The sequence below is a fragment of the Sturnira hondurensis genome, unplaced genomic scaffold (genome assembly GCF_014824575.4).
Source record: "Sturnira hondurensis isolate 20B ecotype Veracruz unplaced genomic scaffold, ASM1482457v3 Scaffold0024822, whole genome shotgun sequence".
Lineage (NCBI taxonomy): Eukaryota > Metazoa > Chordata > Mammalia > Chiroptera > Phyllostomidae > Sturnira > Sturnira hondurensis.
The window spans coordinates 952229-966942 of NW_028097453.1; the positions used below are offsets into that span (position 1 = coordinate 952229).

Below are 14714 nucleotides of genomic sequence, written 5' to 3' on the forward strand. Positions count from 1 at the left end.
TCGGGGTAGACTGTGGCTGAGCCCCGGGTCAGTGCTCTGCAGGGGAAGGTGGAGTCCCACCGAGACCACGCCTGGGTGCCTTTACGGCTGCGTGGCGCACTCCTGTTCGGCTTTGATCAGAATACGTTGAAATGGGTCATGGCTGTTCTCCATGGTAGGCTCTTGTTATCTCCTCGATCTTGAGTGAGTCACAGTTTATTTATCTTTGTAAATCTAATTTTGGAGTATGATGAAGATTAAATACGATCGTGCATTCAGGGTGCCTAGTACCTAATGCCTAGTAAATGGTAGATAGTTATTCATTGGTCAAAAATATTGAGTGTATAACCTATTCTTCCACAACCCTCCCATTCCTGATTTTTTTCTAATAATAAATTAATTGTATATGGACTCACAAGTTCATCTCAGTCCTCATTGAGTTTCTTATTTGTTTTCTTTTTCAGTGTTACATAGTCAAGGATTCCAGAGAAATTCTCATTCATTATAGCTCTGATTTTTTTCAGCCTCTCAGTGGGTGAGCATCAAAATTAATGTCTACAGTATTATGAACTTCCCACGTATTTTCAAGTTACTGGTGTTTTAAACTACATCAGAGTCTCGGATATCAGTCTTTGTAGTAGGAAAGAATGTCACGACTGGCTACCTGCCGCCAGGCCCTCTGCCTCAACAGTGCTCCGGCAGATCATGGTCAGGCCAGGTAGCATCCAGGCTCGACTCCCTCTTTATATTTGTTGGAGCTGGGGGTTCTGGGGCAGCGCTGTTTGCCCTATACCTGGCATTGTTCAGTCCTGATGTCTGTTGGGACAGAAAGCATAACCCAGAACCCCGGGACAAACTGGGGCCCAGTGGTCAATACAAGTCCTACTCGCTGAATGTAGGTCATGGTGAAGTAGAGAACGAAGGTCTTCCGGGGCCATGCACACAGTTTCTCACTTGACCAGGAAGTATTTCCCCTCCAAAGTCACGAAATAGTGTTGGTGCTTTGTGTTGGGGTTTTTACACTGATTAATAAATATTTGAAACTTGGAAAAGAAAAGAATGTCACTATTAAAATGGGTTCAGCTGAGTTTGCCTTTTTTATTAGGGGGGAAAAACCAAACTTTCCCGTAGATAAGACAGGAAAATAAGTCCTTGTTTTTCAAACTCCTAAGGGAAAAATGTAGATTTCTCGCTTTGTGTGTGGAATACTGAAATATTCTCATGATCTATTTCTGTTACTAAGCATTTAAACCTCATCCACTAGTAGCTTTGGTTTTAGTATCCTTAAGTTAATGTAGAATTTATCTAGCAGCTTGATTTATGTTACATATATTTCAGTTATCCTTGCCACGTAAGAGAGAGAAAGGAAGTTGGTATTATCTGTTTTATACACAGGAAAGCCTGTACAGGGTCATATACAGTTACCAATAAGAGCTCTTTCAGGTTTAAATATAACTTTTGGAATATGATAATACTGTTTTCTGTTAATACTCATTTGTTTTTGTTCGTTTGTGTGTTGCTACATTTAATGCTTTTCACTTAACTCACTAAAAACTTTGTTAAAGTATTTTAAAATGTAGAAAAATGGAAAGATAATTAAAATGGCACAGTGCCCATGATCTCATTGCCCAGCTGGACATTAAAAAGAACAGGGGGGAAATTACATAGCTAGAAAAATTCAAACAGAAAGGCATAAAACAAAAAGTATTCTCTTTGTCATCTGACTTGCCTCCCCACCCCTACCTCCAATTCCTCCTCATACGTACATTTAACAATCTGTTGTGTTCTCCCAGGAAAAAACCCACTCTTGGACCAGCACACACATACATATATATAAGAGTGCAGGTAATGCGCACTACAGTTCTGTTTCAAAATCTCAGTTAAACCTTAAGCTTCTTTAAATTTTTCACCTGAGTTGACTCAAAACCATCTCTGAAGATTTTGCAAGTTAATGGATAAGATTATTTGTTCATGCCACCTCTTCCCCACCCCCCCTGTCCGTGTAAGAATGGTTTCCTGGTTGCCCCATGAGTTCCTTCATTCGCCTGCTGTACCTCCAGGCTCCTAGCCCAGCCGGGGCCATACTGATTCCTGAATGAAGGCTGCCTTCTCAAAATGCCTCTGAGAGCTGTGACGTAATAGCAACAAGGAAGAAGTAGATAAGTGTTAGTGTAGTGTTCTACCAATTCACAGGAAGAGACTCAAAGACAAGACATGAAGGCTTTGTTCTCTCTCTTGTGTAGGTAAATTACTGTCTTGCTGCTTTTTAGGGTGATGTGTATCTAGTTCAAGTTGCCTCTGCTCCAGAGTAACTCTTTGCCACACGGCAGCCACAGCCAGGGCTTGCTCCTGAGTGCTTAAAATGAGTGTGCTGCAGGTGAGGAATTTTAGTTTTAATTTAAATTTTGTGAATCTAAACTAAACTAGCCCCACAGCGCTGCTGTATAGGGACTGATTCCTCTAGGAGCAAGAGCAGCAGCAGCTCTTGCTACACCCAGGTCCAAAGGATGGGGCTCTTAGTCTCATGGGATCGGCCCCTGCGTCGGGTGCGCTTGCACCTGCCTGGCGGTGGGTGGTGGTGTAACCACAGTTCCTGCTTTCCGGTGTGGAGCTGGGTCCGGGGGAGGGTGTGTGCCGTCTTCTGTTCAGCAGCCCCAGGCCTGTGAAGTTTAGGCTCCAAGAACCTGTTAAAGGAGAGATCCTTCCTGACCTTTAATAACAGACCTAAATGGATCGCTGTCAGAGGAAAACCAACCTTTGCAGTGCAGACTATACTGAAGATTATGTGCAGCTCTGGGCATTTAATCCCTGTGGTTTAATTTGATAACCAATACCTGAGAAAATACATTGTGTTTATAAAAAATGTCTTCTGGCCTGGGTGTAGGAAATAGTAAGAAGTGGTACAAAACATTATTCTGTATTTTTAAAGAGAACAATCCAAATAGAAGCTTTCCTTTTTTAACGCACAACATTTAAAATCAATATTGGTGGTTCATTTTCTGTCTGGGGGAAAAAAGAATATTTTCAAAAATATGACCATAGCTAAGTGGAAAATCACATTGTAAGCACTCTGTGTACTGGGTCGTTATTTCTCCCATGTTATTCCATGGAACATTGAAGACGTGTGCTTAAAATTAGTTACGTGTTCAGCTGGGCAGTGGGAGCGCGTCGAGTCCCCTTCTGGGGGATTCACAGCAGGCAGTAGTCGTCGTAGGGGTTGGGAGAAGTCCCGTAGCAGAGAAATCGTGTAACCTAGTGTTGCCCACGCGAGTTTGGTTTAGCATGGAAGTCTTTTTTCACGTAATGCCTGTAAACGTCTTGAAAGATGCAATTTGGGAAAAACACTGCTAGATTATTCTTTCATTGACTCTAGAATCTAAATGTTGAAGGAACCTCCTAGAAATCACCTAGGCCGATCTGTCGTGGGTTTCTGTGATGTCCCTGGGAGGTGGTCATCCAGCTTCTTCTTCAACAGACCTATAAGCAAGGACTTTCATTCCTTGACACTTTGGATTGTTTCAGAACGTTTTTTTCATTCTGTGGCACTTGGGTCTTCCCTCCCATCGCTTGCAGCCAACAGCGCGTCTCTGGAGAATGAAGATAAAGTGTGGGACCTAGACGTCGCTGAGAACGTGTCTCAATGGTCTTGTGCTCTCGCTCTCTCCCGCAGGCCCCTCTGTGGGCGTATGTCGCCTGTGCGTGCGGCCTTTTCATTTACCAGTCTCTGGACGCCATCGACGGGAAGCAGGCGAGAAGGACCAACAGCAGCTCTCCCCTGGGGGAGCTCTTTGACCACGGCTGCGATTCCCTGTCCACAGGTAGTGTCGGTTTGTTCTTAGTGTGAATGAGTGGCTGACAGCGACAGAAGGATGTGATCAACGAGAGCTTGATGGTGTTGTGGGAGTTATCAGAGTGAGTGATGTCGTACAAGTTTTAGTATTTTCAGAAACTGCAAATCTGGTTAATGTTTGATCATTAGCTGTATTGGGAAGTTTTAATTTCTACTTAAAGGTTATTTTTAACCATAACTATTACCATTTCGGCACCTATTGTTTTTAAAAAGCTTAGAGCATAGTTGTCACCATCGAACATCTCAAATTGCAGATGCTGATACAGTAGCGGGAGACTGGGGAGGTCCCAGTCTGTGTGTTTAGATGGATTTGTGTGGACGTTTAAAGTTGTGTCGTGGACTTGCAGTGCGACTGTGTGATGATGGGCTTGGGTAAAAAGACTAGAAATACACTAACATGCTAGCGGTAGAAGAGTTACCACAGTTAGGTTGTAGGCAGTATGTCTCTATTTGTGCTGTTTTTCAAATAACATTTCAGTGTTTTTTTTTACAGGGGGAAAAAGAGAAACAAAATGACAGTTTCTAACTAGTCTCGCTGTCAGGACCCTCCCCCCCCCACCTCCCCTCCCCTCCACACACACACACTTATTTTTATTTAGTTCCTCAGTTGCTTTCTTGTCATTCGGCATAACAATTAAAATGGAAAGAAACAAACAAAACCCTAGATGGTTTTACCTGGGGGACCCAGACCTGCAGACGCTGGTACGTGGTGCCGTTTTTGGTAAATCCTGATAGCCGCTTGCTCGGTGGGGAAGGAACGGCTAAACTCCTATGAAAGCTTTTAAGGCTCAAGAAAAAACTCATCATTTCCATTGGGCATCACAAAAGGCTATTTTAACTTAATTAGATGACAGCAGAATGATAGGTGTCCTTTTTTTTATTTTAAGTGATAGTAATTTTTGCATGTTAGTCTGAGTTCCAAACTTTTATAGGAAGTCCATAATATCTGTTAAATAAGAAAAGACAGCTGTTGTCCTGGTCGGCGTGTCTCAGTTGGGGCTCTGTTTCACAACGGAAAGGTTGTGGGTTTGGGTCCAGTTGGAGCGCGTACCTGGTTTGCAGGGTCAGTCCCTGGTCGGGGCGACCCCTTCCAGATGCACATGATCCCCCACTGGGATGCGCACGATCCCTGGTCCTCATGCCTAGGGGAGGCAGCCAAAGGACGCTTCTCTCTCAACTCTGTGTTTCTCTCCCTTCCTCTCTCTCAAAGAAGCAATGAAACAAAAAAAATGTCCTTAGGTGATAAAAAAAAAAAAAGACTGCTATTCATCTGAAGCAAGTAGGTCCCTTTGTGAATTATCTAGCCCTTTTTTTTCTTTTTGACTCTCTGCCTTGTCATATTTACTGCTTGTTAATATACTGTCACTAAATGTAACATTACTGAAATTTTTATATACATAAGAAAATACACTATTACTAACTAGGTTGGGGGAATACGCCAAAAAAATGCTAAAGGATTTTCGTTGCTTTGAGAAACATAGGTTTCACTAAATGGTGTAGTGAAAGAAGAGATTGAAATTATGGGGTAAAATATAACATAAAAGGTTATATTCTTCTTTCCTGTCACCACTGGTAACTGAGAGAAGATGGTACGTTTATATAGCGCACCTTCTTTTTGCCTCCTGCAAAATCATTTCAGCTCACTGTGTTTTATTCAGGTTGTTCCATTTTCATTGTGATCTTTCTTTTGCAGTTTTCGTGGTTCTTGGGACTTGCATTGCAGTCCAGCTGGGAACAAACCCGGACTGGATGTTTTTCTGTTGTTTCGCCGGGACGTTCATGTTCTACTGTGCGCACTGGCAAACGTATGTTTCTGGAACACTGCGATTCGGGATGTAAGTGACACTTACTGGTGATTTTATTTCCTCTTTCAAATGTGGAGAGTGTTCTTTGTAGGTATTGGAGGATTAGGAATTGGTCAAATGACAAAATTAGTAAGTGAAAGAAGTTGAAAACCCTGATTATTACAGCTGTTACCTAATGGTCTCCATTATGTGTCCTTTGCCACAGTTTTTGAAAGGAAACACTAGAACCTCCCATCAATATTTAAAAAAAAATTTTTTTAGATTTTATTTATTTTTAGAGAGAGAGGAAGGGAGAGAAACATCAATGTGTGGTTGCTTCTCACATGCCCCCGCACTGGGGACCTGGCCTGAAACCAAGGCATGTGCCCTGACTGGGAATTGAACTGACAACCCTTTGGTTTGCAGGCTGGTGCTCAACCCACTGAGCCACACCAGCCAGTGCCCAATCTGTGTTTTTAAAGTGATGAGAAAAGCAGTAGCCCCTCCTCACTCAGACATAAGACATTTGTCTTTCCATCAGACAAATCCACTTTCCTTTTTTCTACTGTTACTCACCTTAACTCTTGTTGTATTTTAACATAATGAAAATTGAGAGCAAAGAGCAACTCTCATCTCTGAATATCATAGCTTAATTAGGTTTTATTATTTTCACATTACTTTTTTAATGAATCTATAACAATCTAAGCTCTTAATAATACGGTTGGTATGAGAGTAAGTAAACCAGCCTTGGAATGAGCTTAGGATGGAACTCACCAACTGGGGTGTCAGCGTCACAGACCCCGTTTACGCTGCTCACGGTCTGTTTTTTTCATGGAATAGGATTAAAAGAGAAAAAAGTTGAAAAAAAGACCCAGAATACATCATGAAATGTCAAAATAAAAATATGATGGCAAGCGGTAGAGCATCTTAACCCAGTCTCTAATTAAGACAAATCTTTAATGGAGTTTTAAATTTTAGATTCCTAATAAATTTAGTTTTTGAGGCTGTGAAAAATCCAGAGTACATAGAAATTCAGGTGTTGCCTACAGGTGTAGTTGAGATGATTTTTGCTAAACTTATTTAAACATAAGATGTTCTTAGCTTATGACAGCAACTGAATAATTATTAATATTTTGGATGCTAACTAAGACATGTCTCAGAATGATTTCAGAATAAAGGGGTTTAGAGAACATGTGTGAGGCCCCTCTAAGATGTTTTCCTTATTTTAAGTGCCTGTGAGTGTGCAGTTGAAAACTATCCACTTTTATTGGCAGTTTAAAAATGGTCAGTGCTCAGAAAATGTTGAGGATTTCTGATATTTTTTTCAAAACCGTAATTGAAAATATCATGTACCAGTGTTTTTTTCTCAATGTTATTTTCATAGCTTTTATTTTATCTTAATGTTTGCATAGTTTTTGTCTGCATTAGGGAAAATTACAAATTACAAAATTCATAGAGTTCTAAGATCACTTGATTTGCCCTAATTAAATTTTAATTTTTTCTGATATTACTATTTTCAAAGGTAGCAGGAGTTTTAATATCTGGATTTCACATAGTTTATGTGTCATTGGTATTATTGCAGAGTTAACTTTCAGGCCCTTATTTTGAAAGCTTCTTTATCTAGCCCTAATTTATTCTCTTTCCCTTTCAAGTAAAGCAGCACCAACCATATGGTGTGGGAACTGAAGGAAGGAAAGCGAAAGCCGTGGAAACACAGGAGGAGTTAATGGATGGTGTTTGTAGGAGTGATTTGCTATCACAGCTTTCTGTTTGCCAGCCTTACCGTTTCCCTGGTGGTGTGGTCCTCTGATGACATATGTGCATGGAGAACTGCACTCAGCTCCATGTTGTTCGGTCCTCAGGTCCCTGTAGGGGTGGCAGGAGACAGGCTGGAGAAGGTCCAGAAAATCCAGGGCCTTCTGTGTCGTGCCAGGAGGTGTGGGCTTTGATCCTGAGTCAGTGGGGAGCCTTTGCAGGACCTGACACGGGGACATAACCAAAGCACCTTTGGAAGCTCAGGCTGACAACACCTTGGAGAGTGGCGGGGGGGTGGGGGGGGGCTGTGACAGAAGTGAGGGGACCCCTTAGGAGGCATCCGCATAAGTGATGTGAGAGTGAAGTCTGAAGGAACAGGCACAGTGACAGAGCTGCTGAGCTGGGGCTGGAGAGAGGTGTCAGAGATAGGAAATGTCGGGCATAGTCCCTGTTTGGAGGTGGAGAGTGAACGAGAGAGCGGAGACTGGAATGATTCCCTGTGCACCCTCTCAGGTGGTTGGGCAGAGGATGGAGAAAGGCACCACAGAAAAAGGAGCCGACTTGAAGGGAGAGTTCTATCTAGATCCTGTATGTGAGGGGTTTTAGACACCCGGTTAGGATGAGAATAGCAGAAAACAGAGAGCGAGCCTAGAAAGAAGCCCATGCAATTATTGAACAGCTGGAGTAGGCAGAGACATACCTGAAATGAAAAGCCAGGAGAGGGATGATTTCGAAAGAGAACGATGCTAGATGCTGCCAAGACCCAAAATGAGCACAGAAAATTGTACATTGAGTTTGGCAGTATGAGGCCATCCAGAGTGGTTTCCCTGTAGCGGCGCTGGGTAGGAGCCAGGTTGTGGGGGACCACGGAGCACGCCGTCAGTGCAGGTCTTCATAGAATGGGTGTGACGGGAAGCAGCGAGGCATTGGTTAGAGGAGAGGAGTGGGCTCAGGGGAAGAAGGAGGGTGTTGTCTACATTTTAATGGGAAGGACTCCAGCGCACACAAGAAGTTGACGAGAGAGGAGTGTGGAGACCAGAGGGACTAGGTGGGAGGGCCCTCTTCCTCTGAGACCACAGTCCCGCCTTAATGGGGGGAAATGCAGAGGTATCGAGGCTAGTTTGCATTTAACATCTCAATTTAAATAATGTTACAGTGGAGTGGTTCTGATTTGGGAAAATTGTATGCAATTTTCTGAAACTCTGCATTTACATGAAAACAACACTGAATCCATTTTTAGTTAAAAATAAACTACATTTGTAGAAACTTCCTGCAAATGCTTTATTTTTAAGGAGCTATTTATCCAAATGCCAAAGTAATGGAGGCATGTGAGATAATATAGAGATTTTTAAAGAAGTCCCAAAACTTCCATTTTGGATTTTACATGGTTTTCAAGAGCAGATAGAATAAATGCATGTATAATGAAGTAAAATTGTATACATGAAGGAGAAAGCCCTACTTTTATTTTATTTAATTAGGAAAGAACAAGGTCAACTCTCAAATGTAATTTGAGTAAAGAAATTTTTAAAAATTCTTCCTCAGAGGAAAGTGCAAACAACCTTTGGAATTTTATTTTAAAATATCTTTATTGTAATTGTTTTATTTTGATGTTTACACACAAGAGTGAAAAAATCACAAGCATTTCTTTTTTATATGTAATAAATTTGGGCTGCTATGCATTTAGTAGCATTATAAAATAGTATTTTTGCCAAATAAACTTTGGCTAGTTTTTCTTAGTCTCCTAATGTCACTATTTTTAGTTCCTATTAAATGTGCTTTTAGTATCTTGAACAAAAATGGGCACAATAATTTAATCCACAAGTAAATAATTTCCGTTCAGAGTCAGATATGGGGGGAAAGCCAGTGTTATTTGGATACATCCCCCGTGAACTTACGAGCTGTGTCTCCTAGCACTTTGCTCTGAGTGCAGGTGAGAGCTGCCTCGTGCCGAGAAAGTAGCATCGCTCACATGCAGACAGACCTCTTCCCCATAGTGCGTCTGGAGCGACCAAGGAGAGGTCTCATGGAGCTGCGGACCACTCCTGGGGACCCCTCCAGACCAGCTGACCCCTTTAGGGTGTGGAAGCCGAGGGAGGGACAAGGCTTAGAGGCTAGAACTTCTTAGAAGGATTGAGTCAGTGGAAGAAGATGAGAATTAAGACTTGAAGCTCGTTTGTAAACACCTGTAAAATATTCTCTAACATGTTTATGGATTATATTTAATGCAGGAGTTCACATTTCCTCTCTTAAGGTCTTAACCCTCCGTATCTAGGTGTTTTTATATATAGGACTTATCAACGTGTTAGAACCATTTTAGTGAACACTTAGAAACCCTGAAGTCGAGGGTTGCCAGTGTTTAATAAACTATATTTATGCAAAACATGGGCCTTAAAATATCTTTCATGCTGTGAAAGGTGGAATTCTTTCTTATTATCATTCAGGAAAAAAAAATTTAAGTTATCTTTTCAGGAGAGAAGAAAGCAAGAAATTATAGTAAGTTGAACTTGGGCCTGTATATCTTGCCTCAAGTGTTGCCTCCAAGTTCTCTCTTTTCTATAGAGGCTTGAGCAAGGCCCGTAACTCTCATGGGCCTCATTTTCTAATGCATAAAAAAAGGGTTTTGGATACAATGGTATTTGAGGTTCCTTCTGTGAGTCCGTGAAATTTATAGATGTTACTTCTAGTGTTCTTATTATTTATAATTATGACAGGCAGAGTGTTCACCTTCACTTTATTACGTTCTTCAATTCATGCTTCTGAGGTTTCACATTTATATTAGTGAAAAACCCTGCCACCATTTATTTTATGTAACTAAGTAACTCCTGACTTTTTTTCTATAGTTAAATGAAAAAAGTTAATAGGCTATGTATTCTACTGGCAGTCTAACAAATCCAGTTTACCTTCCTTTTTTTCTTTTTCTTTAGATTTTATTTATTTATTTATTTTTAGAGAGAAGGGAAGGGTGGGAGAAAAACATCAATGTGTGCTTGTCTCTCACATGGCCCCCAATGAGGGCCTGGCCCGCAGCCCAGATATGTGCCTTGACTGGGAATTGAACCAGTGACCCTTTGGTTCACAGCTGGCCCTCAATCCACTGAGCATACCAGCCAGGGCAGTTTACCCTCTTATCGCAGTAACCTCTAAAGAATAAATATTCTAAGACCTCTTAGTCAGTAAATCTGTTGTCTGTTAATGTATGGTCCACTTCCTGTGGATTAAGAATTAGGGAACTTCCTGTTGAATGACTTTATAGGATCTGCATATCTGTAAATGTCTAATCACATGGATTTATTTATTTATTCTTAGAGGGGAAAGGAGGGTGAGAGGAAGGGAGAGGAGTATCAGTTGGGTTGCCTCTTGAACCCGGACCGGGACCAGGCATGTGACCTGACTGGAAGTCCAGCCGGCAGTCTTTTGCTTTGTGGGAAGGACACCCAACCCACTGAGCTGTAACGGTCAGGACTCTCACATGGGTTATGAAACACCAGAGATTTCCTTTTAGTTTCTGTTTCCTTCCTGTGTATTTCTTCTCAGAAATGATGCATTCATTTGGAGTCTGCTTATCTTATCAAAATATTATAGGTAACACCCTAGAACCACTGTTTGTATTAATGTAATACCTAGAGTGTCCTTTGGACTTCGCTGCCATTGGGTGAAACTGTGGGCCTCTCTCATTAGCATTCCTCAGTGCTTAGTTTCGATTATGTCGGTTTTATCTGAAGCCCGTTTGAAACCACTAGGTTTTTTTCTGTCCTCATCTGTGTCCCAAAACTTTTTCAGTGGTTGAATTGGGCATTTTACTTATTTTTATCACAAATAAACGCTTATAATGCTGGTGTGGAATTAAGGGAAGAGAAAGAGGAAAAAGGAGAAGATTCTGGACAATAGATTATCAGGAAACGGGGCAAGGGAATGGCCACTTTAAATTTGCTCTAACCATTTCCCAGAAAGTCCCATTTTCCCGCTTGCCCTTCCACAGCTAGCTGATTTGCTGAGATGGCAATGGTGTGGGTGTGCCACCCTGGGGGGCGGGAAGGGGTGTGAGATGCAGTGGTTTCTCAGACAACCTGATGTCTCCCCCCCACCCCCCGGGGGCTTCTGGGAAGCATTTGTCCTCCAGACAGCCCAGATGGGCTCAGTGCTGAAGGAACTAAGGAGACAGTGTGGTTATTTGGCAAGTAGAATTCACCATTCCTGGGTAACTGAAAGTCGGCTATACGTTTTTCTAGTTTTTGCAGTTGCTGATTTACAAGTCATTTATTCACTGTGTTAGATGGTTTTAATTTTCAAGCTTTTATACTATTTTGCTTTGGGTAAGAAATACACATGTCAACATAGGATAGTGGTAGTACTGTATAAACCGTATCATTGACTCTTTAGATGACGTCATAAGGCGAACGCTCCCTTTTAAATCAATTTTTGTTACCTGTTTTAGTTAAGCTCTTTAGCAAAAGCTCTGAGTAAAGTTGTTTTGAAATGTTTGTTTCCTTGTGCATAGATTGGATTGTACAGAGTCCCAGATCATAATTATAATATGCCAGCTTCTCACAGGAACCCTGGGGCCCTGGTTCTGGAACTTCACGGTAACTGCTAGAATGTTCATGCTGTCTCTGAACAACGGCGTGAACGCAGTGAAGACAGCCCCTTTGTCATGCACAGACCTATGAGCTCAAACAAAAAAATTGAAAGTCCTTCTGGTGGTCTTTCACAGACAAGCAGGTTATTAGAAAACAAAGAATTTTAATATGTAATAGGGCAATAAAAATCCACCCTGTTTAGCAGAGTTTTTTAAAAAAATAACATTTTGATGATTTGATGCTAAAAATAATTCCCATTTACCTACTATTACCTAATATCATTTTTGGTCTTTGTAATATTTTTTTAAACAAATACCTTTCCACCATTAAATATAATGTTTTTGGTATTTATATTCTGAAAACAGAATAAAGCAAGCAGAGTTTTCCTTAGGTGAGTTGAGGGGATTTTTTTATAGTCACGTAGAAAAGATTCTGTTTGTTCTCTTAACTTCTTAAAGTAATGTACTAGTTCTTCTGCCTCTGTTTTCAGGGTTTTTTTTTTTTAAATAATTCTAGAAGCTGTTCTCACTTCTGTTATGGTTTCTGTTTTGCTCTCTTATTTGTGCTTTTAAAACTAAGTATTCTTAACTTTCCTGTTACTGTAGTCATCCTTTGACTGCCTTCTTTTTCAGGTTTTTAAAAAAATAAAAACATATTTCTGTAATTAATGTTAAGAGTAAGTAATGTATCTTTGCCTTCATGTATTAGAAGTGTGATTTTTGACTTTACAACTTTTAAACTTTCAAAATTTATTAGGAAATGGCTTCCCAGTAGACTAGCCCTGAATCCTTCACACTTTAGTATGAAAAAGTTTATTTACAAGAAAAATAGAGCTTAGATTCTGTTTATTTGCAGTTAGGGAGTGTTGGAAAACTGTTATACATGGACACCCAACAGATGATTCTAGCAATACAAGGCTGCAGTCAGTTTCCCAAATTGAGTCCTCGTGCCCTGGAATGCCTCAGTAATCTGATGGCAGTACTGAGTCTCTGGTAGCAGAGTTCTTTCTGAAAGGTATCTATTTGCATCCTAGATCCACTCGTTCAGCGGCAGTAGCAATGGCTTTGGGGACAAAGTAATAGTGAGGGATATCCTGCAGTTTTTTTCCCCAAAATAAATTTGGCATATGGAGAATACTGAGTATTACAGGTGTGTTTTAGGAACAAAAGTACAGCCATTTTCCATTGTCTTTACAACATAGTTGCGTGTTTCTTTGTGGAATCCCTGTCTGGAGCTGGAATGATGTGCGCGAAGCAGGGTGTGCTGTGCGTCAGTGGCCCTTCTCCGCGAGCCCGTCTTGGTGCTGTGCCAGAGGCTGGTGCTTCGTGCACACTGCAGCTGTCCACGTTGTTTCACCAAAGGTCGTTTCCACCCATATTCTTAAGGAAACGAATGGTCAAGATACTTGACTACATTATTTACTTTCTTCTCTGTGATAACAAAGCACTCTGCATTTATGGAGCCCTTCCTATTAAAATTTTTGTAGAAACTAATGCATTTGAATTTTAACATCATGAAAAATGTTTTTTTCCTCCGGATATCCTTGTCATCTTCACTTCAGCAGTTGCTGCTAACTTGCAGAGATTTGCTTTGAATATTTGTTGCTTTAACGGATTTGGTCATGGAAATGAAATTGTCAGATGTGCCTTTTTTTTTTTAAACAAAATTCAGGAGGAAAATAGCTTCACATCACAAAAAGTGATTGTTTCTAGTTTGTTTCCAAATTAATTTAATTATTAGCATCTAACCTTTCTATGTCATCTATTGCCTACCGAGTTCTACCATGTTAGGGAGAATTACGTTAGAATATGAGAAGGATCACCCTGAAACATACGGACATCTTAGTGATAGTGAGTTAGAAACGTATGACAGTGTCTATCTCAGCCGGTTAGTACACAAAAATCAGAAGCATTTAAGAACATTGTGTAGGAACAACACTTACCGTCTCTGCCATGGACCCTTGGAAAAGTCACTTAGCCTGTCTGACTCAGTTTCTCATCTGTAGAATGGTGGTAAGAGGTCCTTCCTCTTTGGAAAATTTTGAAGATTGAGTCAAAAATGTAACGTAGTGACTACAGTGACTGGCATATAATATGTGGTCATTGTCATTATTATTAATTTTAAGACCTGTAGTAGTGACTCCCAGTGGTTTCCAGATTTCTTCTGGAATTGATTATGCTAGTTCGAATGGCAGAATATGCCTGGGGTCCCTCCATTTGACTCCAAGATTGTTGCTAGATGAGGGACTCCTTTCTAATCTTGTTTCCAGGCGATAAGCATAGGCTGCCTCTTAAATTTGAGACCTAACCTTCAGCTCCTCTAAGAGCACTTAACTCTGTCCTAGCCTTCGGCTGCTTTCCCCTTCTTACTCAGAGTCTCTAGGTGGGTTGGGGGTTTTTGTGTCCTCAGAGATAATCTAAAGATCCGTGTGGCCATTCACGTGGTGAATAATACTGTTTTAAATCATTCAGCTGACCTCAAAAATGGATGCTTCGACTCTGCATATGGCACTTGAATGTAAAACACTCGCAGCTGTCGCTCAGTTGTACGGGCAATGCTATTTAACATTAATCCAAGCTTGCCATACCCAGTTTGCCCTTATCAAGAGCAGGAACTAGAATATTGGAAGGCAGTATATTAAATTTCCGGCTGATCTTTATTCCAGTCTACCAGTCTTTACCCCACTCCTGGTATTTCTGGTAGAGTGTGTAATGAATGCCATATGCTGGTTATGCATAAGTTCCCCAGGACTTCAGGTCCATTTATTAG

At 41.0% G+C, this 14714-nt stretch overlaps 1 protein-coding gene across 3 annotated transcripts in view; it reads left to right on the forward strand.

Moving 5' to 3' along the window:
• The window catches only part of CEPT1 (choline/ethanolamine phosphotransferase 1), a 38316-nt gene that overhangs the window by 12452 nt on the left and 11150 nt on the right, over positions 1-14714 (forward strand). For 2 of the 3 annotated variants that reach the window (XM_037038782.1, XM_037038783.1), the window contains exons 3-4: positions 3650-3797; positions 5523-5664. In XM_037038782.1, the coding sequence (XP_036894677.1) occupies positions 3650-3797; positions 5523-5664 (290 nt within the window). Of the gene's footprint in view, positions 1-3649; positions 3798-5522; positions 5665-11866; positions 11952-14714 lie in introns of all 3 variants that reach the window. The other variant, XM_037038784.1, reaches the window with a different exon arrangement.